Raw genomic sequence first — 22,107 nt, forward strand, 5'->3', positions numbered from 1 at the left:
CTGCCTGGAGTGTTCATATATGACACAGGGATGTCCTTCAGCTGACATTTTTCAATCCGGTGGATCTGTGGTGTTTTGACGTATTCATCATTTTCATTTTCGTTATATTTTATGATGAATTATACCAAATAAGGGTACCAAAATAAAAGCAAATCCAGGTTTTATACAAGTTCTTTATTTCTACATCTCCCCTCTTCTACCCTGGACGTGACATTTTAAAATCAGTCCGGCGGATGTTTCTAGAGAAGCAAAGACAGTACCTTACTGGTGCACCTGATCTTTGCTCCTAGCATTTTTATAGTTTAGTTCCGGATGCTCAATTACTTTTAATTATGTCCTTTGTACGTCTTATTTTGGTTAATTCATGTTTCAAATTCTTTGTTGAATGTAACTTTTCTCTCTGCCTTATATTTTTCTTTGAAATATATGCCTTGGGTTACTCTCAAATTCAAAATTAATAGGTCAAGGTTAGCCGAACTTTGTCGAAGTTACGCCGAAATAATATATATGTACATGAAGCTACCTGATGAGAGTGCCTTTGCCGAGACCATATATCGGCACAAATGCAAAATCGGGATGATTCAAATACTTCAAAATAAAAAAAAAACCATGGCATTAGCGTTAACACATGAAAAAAGACGATGTACCTACACAATGTGGCGAGCCGAATGAAAATGAAAAAAATATGGGAAAAAGATGTCACACACACACACACACACACACACACACACACAAAGCAACAACAAATCAAAACAAAACAACACAATACACACACAAAAAAACCCAAAAGCACAAGCAATATGGTACAAATAAAAAACTTTATTTTAGGCACCTTTTCCGAGCTGTTAACTAAAGTAACAAAATACTTATATAAGGAATGCATGATCGGCTGAGCCTGCAATAGCATTCGGTTTGTCTTGACTTTTTTATTTTTTTGAGTATCTATTTAATGGTTCACGGGATGTCGGTTTTATGTAAAGAAATAGAACGAGAAAATACTGCATTTGCTAGAATAATAGTCCTAGGCTTTTTCATTGAGGTTTGTTTTCCGTATTTAGACACTTTTGAATCGTGTACGGTTTATTGATTTATTTCAATCTTAACAAAGTAGTATTTCACTACCCTTAACAATAGCAGTATTTAAATCACTTTAATATGTTGTCTTTCTCTATTCGTGACTTGATAACCTCTTCCTGACTGAAGAAATCTCGAGAGAAAAGAATAGTAAACAATAGCATTTACTGTAACCGTAATAAATTCTGTGGATTCTTTCGAGTGGAGATATTGGCTTGTATCATTTTTTGTAGTTTCAAACATAATAGGCGTTATATAATTTAGGCAGTATCTGAATTATATATATATATTGGTACAAATGTATTTGTCTAGAATCTAGCGATTTGCGATGCCAAAAATCATATTGCCGAGATTGCCTTTCAAAAATGATTATCACAGTGTGGCAATACATGTCCTTGTCGCAAGAAAATAATTATGTCGACATAAGTGCAGTGTAATAGATTATTAAATTTTCTTTACTTTCATCTATCTGCACTAGGAAGACTAAAATTTAAAGAGGGGTGTTTCAGATTTTATTTTTGCAGTTATCTGTACTTACAACTGATCTTTTACTGGAAAGGCTTTGAATATAATTTTACTCTCATAATGTGAACAATTCAAAACAGTGTAAAATGTACTATTTAAGGCAGAACTTTTGACGGTCGTATAATAACATACCAATGTTCAAAGAGTAATCAAGGGTAACAAGGTTATAGCGATAATCAAAAGAATGTAATCAAGGGTAACAAGGTTATAGCGATAATCAAAAGAATGTAATCAAGGGTAACAAGGTTATAGCGATAATCAAAAGAATGTAATCCAGGGACAAAGACCAGACATGGAAAACAGACATATACAACAAAGAACATAAAGTAACTAAAATCATATATACAAAGTAACAAAAGCGAATGAGCAACTCATGGAAGTAAACTCAAAATGGTATTGATGGAATTTTACAATATTCCCACCAATGTTTGCATTCAGTGGAGAAAGTTATGATTGAATTATATTGCTTTCCGATTGTACGACATACGTTTGGAAGTACCGTTTTTTTTTTCTATTATGGTGTAACAATTTTTAAAACTATTGATAGAGATGTCAAACTTTATATCACCTATATTTTCAACTCAACTATTCATTTTTGACAACGCTGGTAAAGGGGCGATAAGTATACTGGTTAGGAACCTACTTGTCGATAGTCAAATAGGAAGTGCTGATCACACTATCAAGAGGACTTCAACTATTCATCTTTAGTTGTAACTATTCAGTGATAAAAGGCTATGATATGAAACTTGATATATATTTTTGATAAACAGGCCCCATAAGATCGATTTTCTACTAAATGAAATACAAATATATCTTTGTTGTAGCCAATTCATCCGAAGCTATTTATAATGCACACTGGTATGATATGATGATATGATTTATTTCGACTAAATATCAACATATTACATGTGTTACACAATTTACAACATACATATACACAATATAAAATACAAATATATATTGTCTATAAAATTTTAAAAAGTATAAAAGAATTGAACTGTCAAAAATATAGAACCCAAGACGTTGATATCTAATCAAGGATGGCCCATGAAAGCTAAATAGCTTATTTACAATGGGGTCCTCATAGAGTAAAAATCTTAGAGGTGAACAAAAAGTATAACAATTCAAAACTTTGGCAGGGTATCTTGCAAGGAAACAAATCACTAGTATTATAAATAAAATCTAAAAACTTTAAGTGTCCAAAGAAGAGTTCATGGCTGTTGACCAAAGGTATTGTCCAGGCGACAAGCGCCACTCTGCAACAGTAACAATGGTCCTCATCCAGCACTCATCTTCAAACACTCAAAGTACTGACGTACAGTAAAATCCACTGTATTACAATATAATAATGAAACTATTTATGCCGAGCTTGCTTCAATTGATCAAATAAAAAATATTTTACTCCTAGTTTGAACGCATCTGAATTTTTTAAACTCTTTAAATTTGCTGGTAAATTGTTCCAGTCTTTAATTGCATTATAATAAAAAGATTGAACAGTTGGCCCCTTTATAATTGGAACATAAAAATTATTTTCACTAGATCTGGTAAAATGGTTATGACAATCTCGAATTCTTGTGAAATTACAATTCATATAAGATGGTGATTTTCTATTAAATATTTTATAAACATGGTTTAACCTCATTTGTCGTACCCTGTTTTCCACATTAAGAATACCAACGTCTTTGAATATATTAAAATCTATGCTATGTCTACAGTCCAGGTTTTTAATAAATCGAATGACTTTGTTTTGAACAACCTGAAGTTTATTTTTTATTTTTTTATTGAGACCAGCATACCAAGATGAACATGCATAGTCGAAGTGGCACTGAATAAGTGCCACACTCAGTGACTTCGTGGACTCTTCTGATAGACATTTAGCATTTCGGTACAGGAACCCCAGTCTTGAGCTAGACTTTTGGACAATATTTTTAACTATAGACTCCCCAGACAAGTATTGGTCTATGTTTAAACCCAAATATTTTAGGCTTGTCTGTGAATCTAGTGTATGGTCGTTGCATTTTACACTAAACTGGGTAAGTTTCTTTAACTTTCTTTTGGAGCCAAACATAATGCATTCTGTCTTACCCAAATGCAGCGACAGTTTATTGTCCACCAGCCATCGACTACAAGACTGGAGTTCCTGACCCAGTCTGAATGATATAATACCGGGATCTCTATGTGAGTATAAGATTGCACCGTCATCAGCGTATAATAAAAGTTTGCATTGTGAGGTGATAGTGGTTGTCATATCATTGACATGGCACAGAAATAAAAGAGGGCCTAATATACTACCCTGAGGTACGCCACAGGTTACATTCAAAAATTCAGATTCTGTTCTGTTTATGATGACTTTTTTGTTTTCGATCTGATAAGTACGATTGAAACCATTTTGTGGAAGAGACACCAAGAGATTTTAATTTGTGGCAGAGAATGTTGTGGTCCACTGTGTCGAATGCTTTTTGTAGGTCGAGCATAATCATTCCTGTGTATAAACCATGAGATGTTTGTGTTTTTATATGGTCTAGTAGGTGTATTAGACAGGTGGCGGTTGAGTAGTTAGATCTGAAGCCTGACTGTAGGTCGTATAATAGGTTATGTTTTACCAAATATCTCTCCAGTTGTGAATATATGGATTTTTCTAGTATTTTTGATATCACAACTAGTATGCTTACAGGCCTGTAATTACCGACATCCAACCTGCTGTTTTTCTTATAGATTGGACAGACACGTGCTTGTTTCATGTCATCAGGGACAATGCCACTGGTAATAGATAAGTTTATAATAAATGTAATAGGTTTATTCAAAACGTGTGCTCCGTCTTTAAGAAATCGTGAGGGAATACCATCCAGACCCGTACTCTTTGTAATATTCAGAGATTGTAGTTCTTTAAAAACAAATTCCTCCGTAACAGGAGACAGTTCTAAACATAAATTATTCATGAAAACCTTTCTATAAAAATTTTGGAAAATATTTGAGCTGTAATTGTAAAACCCTTTAGCTGCTGGCAGTTTTGCAACTAGTTTTTCAGCTACAGTAGTGAAGAAGTTGTTAAAATGATTGGCAATTGTGCGAGAATCATGACAGCTACTGTTTTCAATATTTAAAACAATTTTTGAAGTATCTTTTTGCTTATTACTATAACCCAGATTTCTAAATTGTTCCCATAATTTTTTGGGGTTATTTTTACTCTCTTCTATCTTATTTTCAAAATAACAAGATTTTACACTGATTATCATTCTTTGCACCTTGTTCCTCAGTTTACAGTAATTTGAGTAGTCCTGATCACAACCTGATCTTTTAAAAATAGAAAAAATACTGATCTCTCTCTGATATTAACTCAAGTATTTCTGATGTTATCCAAGGTTCAGTTTTCTTTTTTGACCTTTATTTCTCTTATCGGAGCTACCTCATCTACTGTAGATAAAAATAAATCTTTGAAAATGCCCCAAGCTTTGTTAACATTTCTACAAAGATATAATTTTGACCAGCCTACTTTGGTCAGCAACTCTGTGAAAATATCTTTATCATAATGTTTTGTAGATCTAATCTTAATTGAGTTGTCCACAAAAGTAATGTCACTTTTTTTTTATATATCTTTCTTGTACAATATGTCAATAAATGATCACTTAAACCAATGGGTAAGACACCAGATTGGCTTATATTTTCTTTTATATTACAGATAATGTGATCTAACAGTGATGAATGTTGGTCTGTTATTCTACTAGGTTCATCAATAATCTGTTTCATATTATGTAGGCTGAGGACACTGTTATAGTTTTTGTACCCATTGGAGTTATTTTGCAACCAGCATATATTGAAATCTCCAAATATGTAAATTTCATGTTGTGGGTTAAGTTTATTTAGGATTGCATCAAATTGTTCCAAAAAATCATTCTGCTTTGGAGGTCTATAAACACAGCCGATAACAATTGGCTTAGATCGTGGAAGGAGGATATCAACCCAGATGGCCTCAATATTGTCGGAATGTAAGTCATTTCTACCAGAAAAGGCAAGGTCTGACCTGATGTAAATGCAAACGCCACCGCCATTTCTATTTCTGTCAGAACGAATTAAGCTGTATCCGTCTATGTGTATTTCGGAATTCGTAATGGAATTATCTAGCCACGACTCAGTAATTGATACAGTCGCAGCTGGTGTTTTTTCTGCAATAATTCTCAATTCAGAAATTTTTGGGAGTAACGATCTTGTGTTACAGTGAATGAAGTGAAGTCCTTTTGATTTAAAGGAATTATAGCATTCATTGTCTTCTCCTGAAGGACTGCTAGTGATGCCGTGTGATTCATTACTAACTATATCATCTTCTAATTCGATATCTGATCCGTCGAAAGGAAGGTTCGATAATGTGCACTTGTTGCATGCATAGTTAATCGATACGTTGTTTTTTACCACTGAGAGTATGATTTCATTTTACATACATTTCCACTATAGATTTGCTAACTATAATAATTTTTTCTCCCTACGTTAGGTTGGAAGATCTAGTTTTTCGTAGGATTAAAAAGTATAAAAAAAACTAGTATTGAAAAGAAAGTATTTCTTGTCTTAGGAGAATGAAGATTAATTTTAATGTAAGTCATTACTAAATGTGCAAGGCATAAGTCATGATTTAGTGACTTAAACATATCGTTCAGGGTACATTTCGAACATTAAGTTGATCAGTGTAAGAAATGTTATCACAAGTAAACATTTATGGTCTCATAAGAGATCAAGAAAATGCGTTAGTATAAGAAAATAATTCATTGACATTGGATGTAAATAAAAAATCGTACTCAGTGCCTCAGCTATACACGTTGAGTTGATAAAACTACATTTATCAATAAGGAAGTTTTAATAAAAATAGGTCATTACGTTACATTCAGAGTATTACATTTTCAAAGCAAGTTTTGAATTAACAATAAAATAGTCCATGGGATGTGAGAGGGTCCACCGTGAACCCCCACTGTCCTCATCCACTTTATGATGATTCTTTTTTTTTTTTTGACAACATAACACTTTATTGCATTTTGCTGTTAACAATCATCATAGAGGTACAGCATTCTCTCTATGAGCCCTATAGAAATTAGTACTTCTAAGTTATAGGGAAACTTATAAGCCTAAAACATATCTCTTAATGTTAGTTTTACAAAGACTGTAGTTTTACAAAATGATATGTAGATGACATGTTAAAGTTATATGGTATTATAGATTAATAAGTTATCAATTCTCTCTAATATTTTATCCTTAACTATGATTATTTTGCTAGACTTAAACTCTTTTTTAAGATGTTAAACACATTAACTTCTTTTGTGTTCAAATATATAATATGCTTTATAAATAGAATATCCAACCAAAGTAGTTAAATAGTTAAAAGGAAAATAGCTTTTATCGGAAATTTTATGTCCAAAAACTAAATGTGTAAGGCTAATTTGCATATCTAATTTTACAAGTTTGAATATTTTAGATATCTTTTCCCAAAAGCAGCATAAATATGGACAAGATATGAAATAATGCAAGTAGCCTTCTTCTTGTCCACAAAAGTTAAATTTGACATTTTCGACCATTCTCCATTGTCTGAGCAGTTTCTTTGTTGGAATAATATATTGCAGTAACTTCCACCTACAAGATTTTAACTTATGCTCTTTCAAAAAGTAAAATATAAATTGAAAGTTATTTTTGTCTAATGATGACATGTTTAACAATTTCATCCATTTCATAATTCCAATGGATGTTCTAAACTTTTTTGCTATTAATATATTATATAGCTTTTTGTTAGACAATACAGAAACCTCAATAAAATTATTACTCAACAATGTCTTATCTTCACAAACATTTACAATATTTTTCTTTGACTCATCAGAACGAAGCAATATTAACCATTCTTTTGGTATCGCTCAATTTCTTTTGGTTTTTAATTTATCTATAATTTTATATTGTGAAATATTACCATTCTCGTCGATAATGTCATTTATGTAAATAAGGCCACTTTCAATCCAATTATTGAATATTAAAGTGTTCGCGTTATATTGAATAAATTTATTGTTCCAAATTATTTGCATTCGAATTTCTCTAAAAGTTGTGGGTTTTTTACATTGTCCCCCGCCGATAAAGTTCCAACATTTTAAGATGTCTTTGTAAAATTCCGGTTTATGACTTAACTGATTGTTAATTTTGTTTCCTTCGCTGTTTGTTTCAATTATCAACTGTTTTTACCTAATGCATTGAAATATTTTCTAAGCATCAGTTTCCAGTTGGCGTCTGAGTCATTTTTGAATCTGGTCACCCAACTAGCTTTAAGAGCATCAAAGTAACTTTTGACTTCGATCATTTTTAGTCCCCCTTGTTCATAGTTTCCAATAATAAGATTTCGTTTAACTTTGTCTGGTTTTCCAACCCATATGAAATTAAAGCATTTTTTTCAAGTTCTTTGCTATATTTTTCTGGGACTATACAACATGTACCAACGAAGAATGTAAAGATTGGTAGGACTAGCGTTTTTACAATTAATATTTTACCTAATATTGTAAGTTTTCTCTTTTTCCAAGACTGTGTTATTTTTTCTACTTTTTCGAGTTTTGTCTCCCAATTTAGTTTTTCACATTTGGATTTATTATGTCCAAAATATATACCTAATACTCTTACCGGTTCTTCGGTCCATTTAATACCTGCGATCTTATCTTTACAAGATTTCAATTTTCCAACCCATATGCCCTCTATTTTGTTTCTATTTTATTTCAACCCTGAAAAAGTCCCAAATATTTCAATTTCATTCATCGCGGAGATAACCTCATTTTTTTTGGAATTGCAAAATAAAGCTGTATCATCTGCTAGTTGTGAAATTCTAATTTAATGATCTTTACCATCAATTTTTATATTTATACCCTTATGATTCGCAATAATCTATAATATCCTGAATTTGTCGCAGGTTGAAGCCAATAAATCTATTTTTAAGATATCCTGTTTGATCTCCATTAATGAATTTTGGAAGAATTTGCTTAAGTCTCTGTGCTAGTATATATGACAAGAGCTTTAAGTCTATATTTAAAAGTGTTTGTTTGTTTGTTTGTTTGTTGGGGTTTAACGTCCGAGCAGCAATATTTCAGCTATATTCAGACAATGAACATGAAATGGATGATAAAATGAACATGAAATGAAAAAAGGAAAGAATGGGTCACAATGATAATAGGGTCGACAAATTTTGATTGCCACTGGAAAAAAGGGTGGATGGGTAAGGTCGGGCAATTTAGCCTCCTGTGGCGGAGCGCAAAGGTTCCTACTCCTATCGAATACCACAGCAGGGTTCTTTAACGTGCGAGGAACGTGGCATCTTTCCCAACACGGTGCACCACTATGGTTTGCGGTCAGGTTTTCCGTATTATAGCCTGACAACCCCAGCATGTAACACGCCAGGGGTACCCCATTCCACCACCTGGGGCACACATCCCAGTTGCTCTGTGGGCAGAGCGCCTAGCCCCTGGCTAGGTTTCTGAGCACTATTTAGTCTTTGTTTTTCAAGTCCTAAAAATAAGAGCTATTTCTTTCTCCAAGTTCAACCCATTTTTCCCTTGATCGCACCTGTGCCCCCTTTGCTTTTCTTTCATATATTTCTGATATATTATTTTCAATGTTTTGTATTTCTTTCTCAATTACATCATCTCTGTATTCTGAATTTTCTAGTAAGCACATTTTGTAATCTAATTCTTTTTTTAAATTTTGTAATTTCGCATTTGTTTTTCTTGCTTTATTTTTACAATAATTGATCGTAGTCTCTCATATGTTTGCTTTAAACATGTCCCAGAGAACCCCTCTATCATTGTTTTTTTTTTTTATTTCAAAATGATTATGTATTTTGTTTTCAATCAACGTTTCGTAATCACTTTCATCCAATATTGAGTTATTCAATTTCCAAATAACCCCTCCCCTTGTTAGCCTGCCCTGTATGCATTTTCATGAATACCGCTTGATGATCCGTAGATCATATTATTGCTGGCTTTATTTGCAAAATTCTATCAAAGACCGAAAATCATCACCAATTAATAATAGATCAATTCTACTTGCTTGCGTTTTATCTTTACGCTGCGAAGTAAAATATTGTTTGTTTTCATTTAAAGACCTCCAAATATCACAATATTTATTTTTATAAGACATATTTTTAGTCCATAAACTGGCTTAACTAGTTGCGTGTTGCTGTTTTAACTTTTTCTATCTACAGCATGTATAACTTCGTTAAAATCCCCACCTATAACCGGAATACCCATCCCATGTTGCTTTACTATATAATTAAGTTTCTTGAAAAAAATGCGTTTCTATTCGATTTGTTATTAGGCGCATAAATACACATACGTGTAAATACGCTATTTTCTAATTGTATATTTATCAGAATCACTCTTCCCTCATTGTCAGAAAATTTATCAATTAGTTTGTAGTTTAAAGATTTTTAAGCCTTTGTGCCATTACTACAAAGTATATCATACCCTGAATCATTATTAATTTTTAATTCGTCATCCTCACTGAAATGTGTTTCTTGTAAGAAAGCGATCGGGCATTTTTGTGTCTTTAGCCATTCAATTACCCTATTCCTTTTGGCTTTGCATTTGATTCCGTTTGTATTTAAAGAAGATATATTAATTGTGGATGTCATGAGTTCAATGAAATAAAATAAAATTGTCTACTTACTTCCAAAGAAACGCGGTAAGCGATACACAAAGATGCCTAGTAACCATAAAAATATTCATACATGAATTAACATGTTACATCTTAAGACTTGTATAATAAACATATAAAGCTGTGCAGCGAATATTTACAACCAAAATATAATAACATTCAAAATAATACATGTAACTATTTACAATCGCCTCTTCTAACAATGAAAGAAGTGAAGTCACGTGATCAATTTGACCGTACCGGCCCGTGACAAATTTACCTCTACAAATTGATCTACTAATTACGATTGAAGGGAAAAGAAGGTTATAACACGGATTATCCATATTCACTCTGGCAGTAGTAGTAGTAAGTAGTATTTGTGAAGTGTTGTTATTGCTTTCGAAGATATTTTCATTTTTGTTTCTAAAGAATACTATAGTGAATATAATATTATTCGTGTCGAAAATAAAAGTATGATGGGATTTAATGGAGTCATTTGTCAAGGATCTTTTTTGTAATGAAAAAAAAAATATTTCATTGCTGCGTATTATGGACCTTTTTCAATGTCTCTAAGTGCTAACTCTCTGACTATCTGACCATCATCAGCTGATAATGGGACATTGTATACTTTGACAAATACAAGGAGGTCATTACGCTTTCTAAATGGGTTTTGTCCCACTAGTATTACTGTCTTTCCGCGGATGGTGACCCCTTCAGTTAGTAACTTGCCCCTGTCATCTTCGTTGTCTAGATATATACGCCAGTTGTTTGTGATTCTTTGAATACCACAAATGAAATGTGGTTTGATTTTGTTACCAATTACTTTGTAAAATTCTAAATGGGTGAGCCAATCAAGTTTGTGTGGTTTTGTATCACCAAACACATCATATTCTCTGCAAAATATCGATTTTACACCAGATAAGTCAGTATTGTTATCTGCTTTGTTATAGTTTTCACCGGCTGCCTTGGCGTACGACGCCATTTTGCCATTGCTCATTGCTTTTCTGCCACTATGAGAAATCACCAATACCTTAGCAATGGCCGATCACTCATGATGATTCTTAGGTATATTTATATATACCCACATTTATGATCAATTTGATTATTTGATATTCAGTTTTATGACATTGATGAATTTAAAAAAAAAATAGATAAAGGATTTACAACTTACCCAAAATTATTTGCTCATTAGAAATACACATTTCTATACATATTTACAAGATAACCGTGAACATGCTTAAAAACAGTGGCGTGGCCAGGCAAAATAATGAGTACTCACGGCAAGGGGTCTGGGACCGTTTAAGGTCCCCAGCCGGTCCATGGTAGCGAGTCCTAGGGGCAAAGCCCCTTGAAGCTTCTGATTTTTAAGGAATTGGACAGCTGTTAGAAACTTTAAAATTAGCTATTATTTTTTTTTATTTTTCATGAAAGGAATAATGGGTTACCTATTGATATTTTGACTCTTTCCCCGGATTGACACTCGACCCTTACGTCTTGCTATTTGTTAGTCTTGACAGTCAAGGGCAACCGTGCAAGTTGGGGGATTTTGGCTCTTAAAACATGTTCACTCACAAGATGTTTGTACCAAGTCACGGTTTTGATTGTTGACCATGTTTGTCGAGAGTGGTACCTTGTCTTGATTTTTTCTCAGTTCTATTCGCTAGCTGGATTTGTGGCTTAGGTCTATTGTTAGGGTGTATTGTAATTTTTATTTGTGTTGACTGGTCTCAAATTAATGTACTAAATATAGCATTTAGAGTAGATTTGAATGATATATCAAAAAGGCACGCGATATAAAATGAGTCATGACCTAAGCCGACCCACCCAGAGGTTTACATTGAAAGGCAAGGACAGTCTGTGTACCACAGGGAATGTTGTCTCTATTTTTTATTTACAGAAATCAAACAGAAAATATATAAAAAAAGTTTGCTTCACATAGCCAAATACCCCCTCCGCCGTAAAAGAATCAGTCTCATTGCTCAAACAACATTTTTCGAATTACAATGCCAGTGGGTATGATCAACTACATGTCATGTATAACAATCCTGCAAAATTTGAACCATTTCTGAAAACAAACTATGACGGAAAGACGCATATAGCCAGTCGTACGGACATACGCAGACCATTTCTATGTCTCTCCGACGCCCGATGTCAGGAGACAGTTATATTAAAAACTATATGAATTAATTGATAGTTTTGTTTGTTTCATTTGTTTAAATTCAGGACAAAAGCGACATTTTCCTGCTCTTATATGATGCAAAGTTATTTATCACCTTTTCTACATCTGTATACGTTTCTCTGTGAATATGCACAAGGCCAAGTGCTGAGAGGCGTTCTTAGAGCACTGTCGTCCGCAGATGGTTCAACAATGAACGATTTGTCAGAAGTACCTATTGCAACAGGCATCACCAATAGGACCGTAATATATAAATAGACAATGTAAGCTAAATGTATGTAACTACATCCGTCGTCGTCTAAATGCTTTCAAAGGCTGACTGCATCCTAAATTAATCTAAGATGCGGATCGAGTAGACAAATCCACTCTTAGCGCAGGGTATGAAGAAATTGCTTTCTTCCTCTCTCTCGTTTTCCCGATATGTTACATAATTTTGCTCAGTCGATGTGTACGCACGGGCGTTTTGACGTGAATGCAGGAACGCCACTGAAAAAAAGCAAGAACTGCACTATACAGATTGAAATGAGATGACCCGGTCTAATTCTGTAAAAAATAAAAGTAAAATTTGAAACTTGGTGGAAATATTGATCGTGGGTAGCAGAGCTTTCGTACATAAATAGATGCAATACTTGTGAAAGCAAAGACGTATAAAATGCATGTTTTAAGCTATTTGGAAAGATTCAGGTCCTCACCGAATTGGATTCTCTTCCCTGAACCAACTGGCTGAATATCAGTGCAAAATTTTGTACGAACTAAAATCATGGACAAATGAGCAGAAAAGGTTACACTTTTAATTGAAAAGACGACGAAGTATAAAACACAAAACCATAAGTTACACTCAAGAACTAAACATAAAATATGAACAGTCTGGACGCAAATCAAACAAGAGTATGGATTTAGAAAATTACAAATTTCAAATTATCTTTGCAAACATATTTTAATCATTGAGATCTGATTTCAAAATATGATTTGAGCAGCATTATCGATTCACTGTAATCAATACCCTTTAATGGTTAAACTATTTACACTTGCTTTATTGCAATTTATCAGAATGATAACACATCTATGTAAGGTTTCCTGTATGTAATGCATATACATATACGAATAAGTTGCTTCCTTATAAATGCATGAAAAAAATGTATTTACACTAAAGAGATTGAAATCAAATTATAGGGCAGTTGTGTACAGCACCGAGCTCAAATTGCCCAGCTTATTTTGTCAAAATGTATACGCTTTTTTGTAGTACACATGAACTTTAAATCACGTTATCGACATAATTGATTCTTTTCAAAATTATTCCAATTTTTTTTTGTCATGCAAGTACAACCTTTGTACGGATTTTACTTTTTAAGTAACATGGCAAAGGTGTTTTGATAATAAGATGATATGGCGATTACCAAATAACATTTCAAAATGAAATGATATCACGAAAATTGATTATTGATTGAAGTGATAAAGCATAAAGAATACCTAATAAATATCTGATGATCGCATTGTCATTGATGATTTGAAACTTCGAAATAAAGTTAACTTTAAGTGTCAGTCTCTGTAAGAATCAGGCAGTGGATAAAACATGGTATGAACGAACCGCCATTTTGAATGTTAAATTTTCACTTTCAGAATAAAGGGAAAAAAGATCAGATTTTCGATACCATTTTGGTGAATTGAGTTATGATTCCACTGCAATCACTGAACATGAGCATTTCAAGGGAAGATAACTCTCAAAAATCTCGTCTTTCTAACATTCTATTAAAAAATTTCAGAGCAAATCCAGTGTTGCAAAGATTAAATTATGTTTTTTTTTTCTCTCAAATACAGAAAGAATCCTTGAGTAAAATTATTTTGTCAGATTGGTGGTTTTTTGACATGCATGTTTCTGATTTTTTTCATTTTGGTTCTTAAACTGACACTTAAACACTTACTAAGTAGTGATTTCTTGTGGATGAGATATTTAAAACACTTAAACATTTAATGAGTTTTGTCTTGATATTAAAAATCAACGGTAAAAAAAAACTTGATGAAAACAATACTTTACTTAAATAATTTTGTTTTAAGGTACACACAAATTATTTTCCCACTTCTATAATTAAGAATATAGGTTTGATTCAGAAATCGATTTACGTAGGCTAAGTTTTTGTTTTGTGGGTCGCAATCATTTTTTTTTCAATAATACTGGGAAATATTCATTTGTCATCTTCCGTATGCAATGCATATGATGTATGTTAATTATATATCATATATTTACGAGCAATGAACTATTTCTAAAGGTCGATGATTAACCTATCAACTAATCACAAATGACGGGTTTCTTAATACAGTACATTTAATGATCGAAGAAACACAAAACTGTCTTGAACGATTTCAAAAACTGCAAGAAATAAAGCTATCATTCAGAATTCCTAACATGCGGTTGAGGGGATAAAATCTTATATCCAAGCCTTTGGAATATATAACCAGCGAAATGCCGAGTTCCTTTTTTGTTTATTTTCCGTGTATACTGAAATAAAAGTTCTTTGATTGTATGCCATCTAAATATATAAATATAAGAATATCCATACAAATAGGGCTTCTATAGTGTTTTTGTAATGGGAACCTTTGCTTTTTATACAAGTACCATTCTTAATTACTTAGGGTGGGTGAGGGGTATTTAGGGCTTCCAAAACCATTTTATGTCTATCATTTTAGGTACCTTCTCAGTATTTTATCGGTACTGTGTACATTAATAGACATTTGGTTATCATAAATTTGTTAACTTAAATTTATTCATTATAAAAAAAATAATAAGACAATTCTAGTTTTAACTTAATATGTTTTTACTACATTTCATCATTAAGTCACCTGTCTCTTATGTTTACAAATGATTTTAAATACTCTAAAAACAGTTTTCTTTTACATGAAATGCATTTTATCAACTTTCCTCAAATTCTTGTGTTTTAATGCTATATCGATTACCTTGTCGCCGATATTCTATGCGGTCGAAACTAATTAAAGTATTGACACCACGATGTAAATTTTACGGCAGTTAACAGGTTAAATTTGTAATCCATTTCTAATGAGTTTATGATAAGGGGAAAATTTGAATTTTAACCACCATTATAGATTACCCTTTTTTAGTATACATATTTTTTTCATGAACAAGAATCTAAACAGTTTAAACTGAATTGTTTACACAATGTAGTTATGGAAGATTAAAGGTACAATGTTGTGGTTTTTTTTGGATAATATTAGGGTGTTTGATATAATAGCTATGTCTCCTTTACACGACAAATCAATGTAATGATTAAGCACAATACGATAAGTGACCTATAAGACAAGCATGTGAGACATGGCACTTATTGACGAATATATACATCTAACATGGAAAGGAATTGATGTCATTATGGATTTGGTAACATAATTATATCATTTTTCTTAAAGGGAAAGTTTTTAAAATCTGCTTTAGAATGGCCGTGTTGAAAATGAAACGATGTATGAAGAAATTTTAGAGTAATAAAATATTTAGGGAGTAATGCACGCTACATTAAAGACTAAATAAACATAAATTCTAAATTCTATTTACTTTTATCTATCCATCAAATCTTTTTGTAATTCCAGTCGTGTTGGTGTATTTATGAGGGAATTTTATTGATACATACAGCTGAATTTTACTTTTTAAGATTATAGACATCTGTTACTCTAATGTCATCATTTTAACTATGATCTATGAAGGCAACAATAAGGATACATAGGTATGCTACCTGATTTAAGGTCAGGAAAGAGCCAAAATAAGAACGATTATACACGTTATATATGAAGGTAGGTCCTGCCTGTATCGAAAAATAGATATAGATAATAGTTCTGTATCATCTGCTCCATCTTATTATTATTTTCTTGGTCTTTTCGTTTTTTTGTATTATCTTTAATCTGAATTATGTGTTCATTTTTTTATCTCCCAGGGTTTGGGAGATAAACAGGAGTCATATTGTCAGTTTTTTTGTTTGCCTGTCTGTCCGTCCGTATGTCAATGCGTCAGTCAATTCCCCTTAACCGCTTCAGGAATGTTGTTGGAATTTCATAGAAAAGTCAGCATCATATGTAGATGTGCATGAAGAAATAAGATTATTGACATCAAAGGGAGATTCTCCAACTGAAGAGGTTTGCTTGTTTTAACCTCTTTAAAATGGTTTTGACGAATTTGTACTGGTAGGTTTGGTATTATCTGGAGAGGTGCTTTGAAGAATATAATAACAATACAGAAATTTAAAGGGAGGAAGTAAAATGTAATCGCTTTGAAAAAAATCAACGACTTGTCAGCACAACTCTCTCTTAACTGCCAATGAATTATTGGTAATTTTTTATGGTAAGGTTGGACATTATATTGATATTGTTTACGCGATAATATATTTACTGTCAAAGTACTCCAAAGGGAGATAATCTACGTTATGATTGTGCACATATTCAGCATTTAACTTCATTTGAAGCCAGGGGGTGCTGTCTTTGTGCGCTTGCACACAGTACTTATTGCTTTGTTTTTTTATTATCCAGTAGTATCATTCCACTACCGGTTAATGGACTAGTAACACTTGTTCATTAATTAATCATATGCATAACGTGGTCCTCCAAAAAAAAACCAAAAAAAAAACCAAGCAAACAAACATACAAACACAAAAAAACAAACAAAAACAAAAACAAGAAAAAACAAAAAACAGAAAACAAAACAAACAAAAAAACTAAACTAAAAGAACCAAAACAATAATGTTTCTAATTGAACTATTATTGTTAATTTTTACACTTCTTTGATGATTTTCTTAGCGTTTTGGTGGTCTGAGGGTCGTCTCGAATGCCTCCAATATTTCCCATTCCTAATTGTCCAAAGTACAAATAAAATGTGTTTATCAAGAATGAGTGCATGTTTAATACCATTTCCTTTTTTCACTTGGACCCTACATAATTCCCCATGGACCAAGTGGTTGAATTCATATTTCACATTACTCTATAATACATCAATTAAAATAAACGTTTACTACAGATACGTACGTATACTGTAACATCAACCAAAAGTCCAAGTCATTGCATCACAATTATCTGACAAGAAACAGTAGGAACGGTAAGAATATGTATCATAAAAAAACTTCTGGTCTTTATATTTATTTAAATGTATTTGACGTTAAAAGGTATTTCTCAACAGACATCATTAGTAATGCAATTTTAACAAGATAACCATTTAACAAATCTAGATTGATACAAATTAACCAGGTAATTGTGCATAGTGATGATCTTACTAGTCTTAACCATTATATAATATTTATTCAATACTCCCGCGATAATATTCGGGATAAATTAAACTTGTCCCTCCGCCTTTCCAGGAGTGTATTCCTGATTGTCCGACATTTACAAATTACAGGTAGAAAAGGTGATTTTTTTTACTTGGGACAATGAAAACTTTCAAAGATGGACCATTATGTATTGTTTTGATCGTAAAATTGCTGTGTAAACAAAATTAGCTAGTATTCTTACGGTTCAAATGGTACTAAAATGATACATGGCGAAACTGATAGACCCGTACATATATTATCATAGATTATATCATTCACAAATATATTGAAATGTTAACATGATGTTCTAGATAACTTTTTTTCAATAACAACCAGATTAGATCACGCTGTCTTATCGGTTATGTAATGTTCTGATCTTAATAAATATGTTTAATTTTTGACAACACAACACATGTAAAAACATGTGACAAAGGCAAGAATGAACAAGTTTTGTAATAAATAACTGTTTCATTCAGTTGCAATATGGAATGTGAGCGGGTACTTTCAAAACGAAATAGGTAAATATAATATAAGAATATTTAAGTGAAATATCCAAATTAAGTCAAATAAGGAGTAAATAATAGTCGATGCACAATATATTAATGTTTTCATAGTAAATGTATACCAAACGATGGACCATCATAGGTTGGTCGGACGTAGTACATTGAACGAAGCTACTACAGAGGTGTGCGATGTAAATATATATATTTACAGTTAATACACCAGTTAACTGCTTCATTTTACTGTCATCATAAATAATTTAACATAATAACAAGGTAATCTTTTGTTGTCAAGCACACGAGTTCTGATATTTTAAGGTTTTATGAGAGGAATTTGTATCTATCACTGGAAATCCCGTAGTTTGCCTGATAAATATAGATTATCCACATGACAGTAATTTAAGATATATTCACTTTTCTTTGTTTTATGGTGTTACATAAAAGTCTTCTGTCAATTGTTACTTTGGACTTTCTGGCTTTCTGGTTTTTGTTTGTTCAACTCGCATAAAGGCAATCGTTGTATATATACTTATTTTGTTCTTTTCAGACAATATGTATCACCAACGTTACAAAAATGTTCAATACAAGCAGAAATGTAATACCATATTGTGCCAGGAAAAGTATTGAAAGCAAAGAGATATTTTGAGACGTAAGTTTTATCAACATATTTCAAAATCAATTATCTAAACACTAGATTCTTGTACTTAGCGCAAATAAGATTACATTTGTCAGAAAAGGCCAAAACGTTTTTAGTATGGTTCAATCTAAAAAACCAGGCATGAGGTGCTGCATCATATCTTAAAGCAATCAATGAAACTATATAAATACATTTGTTTGTAAAAAGAGCTCTTCCTATGTCCATGTCCTTGAATCTGCCACTAATCCTGAAATATTTTTTTGACTTTTGACTTGTTATTGTGTCAGAATTCTGCCGGGAAGTTTTCCTGTACTTTTTCTGTAGTAGAGCATAAACAAAATTTAAGTGTTAATATCTCCAGTTGGCAACTTTCATTTACACTTTCATTTTTTAATACAGTTTCTATTAGGTCTACTGATGGATTTACAATTAAAAATATTTGTAAAGAAATGCATGAATCATCCATTATTAGCCTCTATCTGGTTTTTAGGAAGAGTTGTACTTAAATAGATAACCATTTCAAAGGATTAGATAATGAAAACGAATATACACGTATTACATTTTCATTACACTTTTAAGTCGATACCCTTGCAAAGATAGTAAAAAGTGTATGTGTTTTACTTGTCAGCTTTTGAATGAATCGTTTTAGCTTTTATTCTATTTTATTATAAATAATTTGAAAATAACCATTTTTATTTACAAACTCTGCATTATAAATATGATAGTCAAATGGTTATCGCAAATAATCAAAACATTAACGCGACGGAATTAATCACGTTCCTGGATTGCTTTCTTTTGATTTCCATTAGAACCTTGGTTCCCTTGATTAGTCTTTCAATATAACCAAACTTTATTTCAGGTTATGATGAGTAAAAAAGCACGTTTCCTGTTTTTGATCATTATAAAATGTTGCATCTTAATCATTATGATTAACATATTTGAGTTTTCGAACCTAAGCCCTGCTGGAAATGAAAGGCGACAAGAAAGAAGTCATCTCTTGGTTGATACACTTGGTTGTAAAATACCTAAAATAAATCCATTTGATGACAGCATTCAAAGATTCATTAAACCTGGAATAAAGCTGACATGTTCATATGGCAAGGATATTGTGTATTCCGAAGGGAATCAACTTAAAATTAATCATTACTCAAATGCGCGCAGTCTAGGGTTACAATATTGTAAATATGAAGTTATATGGAGACCACCTGATATTAAAACAGACCATGACTACTTCATTCTAAAAAATCAAAGTGAGTCGTTTACAGATACAGTGACTATAAATGACGACTTTATACTTGTTACATGCTACAACGATATCAATGTCACTGTATATCGAAACGCTTTTTCTTTTATACATGAAAAACTATCTGTAGAAAAGCGAAGCAATAAAGCTTTCAAAACTTTCTCACATTCGTCCGAGTTTATAAGCATATTGATGGTTGGAATTGACTCAATATCACGCAACAATATGATACGGTTCATGCCAAAGACTAGAGAATACCTGCAAAAGAAAATGGGTGCACTTGAATACCTCGGCTACAATAAGGTGGCTGATAATACATTTTTGAATCTTGTACCAATGACTACAGGAAAATTTGTTCATGAGCTTCCTTGGAACGCTTCAATGACAAACATTACTTTTGATAAATTTAACTTTATATGGAAGAATTTTTCAGAAAATGGATATAGAACATTATACAGTGAGGATTCTCCTCATGGACAAATATTTGACTATGAAAAAGCTGGATTTAGCACACCAACCGCTGATTATTTTGATCGTCATTTTACACTTGCTCTTGAAGAAATGGGTGACGTTTGGAATCAAAATCATCATTGCGTGCATGGCAGACCAGAAACGAAAATTTCGCTAGACTATACAAAACAATTTGTAAAAAAATTTAAAAACAGGCCATATTTTTCATTTACATTTATTACAAGACTTACTCATGACGTTCTACAGGATGCATATAAAGCTGATGATCTGTATCTGGAATTTCTTAAAAGCATCCACGAAGGTTCAAACTTAAACAACACAATGCTTGTATTTTTCAGTGACCATGGCATTAGATTTGGAGGCTTTCGACAAACATTTGTTGGTAAAATTGAAGAAAGATTGCCATTTTTATTTTTTGTTGTCCCTGAGTGGTTTAAGAAAAAGTATGAAACATTGTATACAAATTTAATAATAAACAGACGACGTTTAATTACCCCTTTTGACATTTATCAGACATTAAAACATCTATTAAGATTTCCCAAAATTCCTGTGGATTCTTATGGTCGAAGTTTTAGTTTATTATCACCAATTTCGTCAGAACGCACGTGCGAACAAGCGGCAATTCTTCCACACTGGTGTACATGTTTAGAAGAAGCAAAATTGAATTTAACAAATGCAATTGTTAAAATGGTTGCACAATCATTTGTTAAGAGCTTGAATAATATACTTTTATCATATAAACAATGTACAAAGCTTGACTTAAAACAAGTACGATCCGCTACCAAATTTTTACCGTCCGATGTCGTTTTGAAATATATACAAACATCCCATAAGAAAGACAAGTCTGAAATACATTTTGGAGAAAAAGTGAAAACTCATGTAGATTACCAGTTAATGTTGGAAACTTCTCCCGGAGGAGGAGTGTTTGAAGTAACGATGCGACATGATGAAATAAACAATACAACTGAAAGAGTAGGCGATATAAGCCGTCTAAGTATGTATGGTAAAACGTCTCACTGTGTTAAGGGTATTGAATTAAAAAAAATATGTTACTGTAAAATACAAATTTAGATAATATATTTTTTATCAAAGGAGGTTTTAGTATTTTTTCTTACATGCATTATATGGAAGCAGGTATTTTACCAGGTTCATATTTTTTACTGAAGGGACAACGCATATTTTGTATTAATATCATTTCAGTCATATGTATTTTCCTATTTAACAATATTTTCTGCAGATGACTATGACAGAGGACAGTTTGCAGCAATATATTAAATATAACAATTATTATTTTACATATTTTCGGGTTTATACGCATCGAAACATTTTTCGAAAAAGTTTATTAAACGCTTTTATTTGTAAAATCAACAGCTGTGAATACAATGTGAATAACGCGCGTAAACTTGGCAAAATTAAAAAAAAACTAATTCATGTTTAAATATATTTTATTGACAAGACTGACTGGAATATTTCTTGAGAACAGTTTACGATTCAAATATCTGAACATCTACTTCTAAAAGGTACCGGTCTAATTTTGAGTAAATAATTAA

General features: G+C 32.1%; 1 protein-coding gene across 7 annotated transcripts in view; it reads left to right on the forward strand.

Annotated features, from left to right (window-relative positions):
* The window catches only part of LOC148604734 (uncharacterized), a 47,362-nt gene extending 25,711 nt beyond the window's left edge, over positions 1–21,651 (forward strand). For 5 of the 7 annotated variants that reach the window (XM_088549181.1, XM_088549182.1, XM_088549180.1 and 2 more), the window contains 2 exons: positions 18,754–18,855; positions 19,703–21,651. In XM_088549181.1, the coding sequence (XP_088405307.1) occupies positions 19,706–21,628 (1,923 nt within the window). In that variant the 5' untranslated portion in view covers positions 18,754–18,855; positions 19,703–19,705 and the 3' untranslated portion in view covers positions 21,629–21,651. Of the gene's footprint in view, positions 1–17,984; positions 18,225–18,753; positions 18,856–19,702 lie in introns of those variants that run through there. The other 2 variants (XM_088549185.1, XM_088549188.1) reach the window with 2 other exon arrangements.
* The last annotated feature ends 456 nt before the right edge of the window (positions 21,652–22,107 follow it).

Source organism: Perna viridis, chromosome 10 (genome assembly GCF_037379345.1).
Source record: "Perna viridis isolate PV_CMFRI_1.1 ecotype Kerala chromosome 10, ASM3737934v1, whole genome shotgun sequence".
Lineage (NCBI taxonomy): Eukaryota > Metazoa > Mollusca > Bivalvia > Mytilida > Mytilidae > Perna > Perna viridis.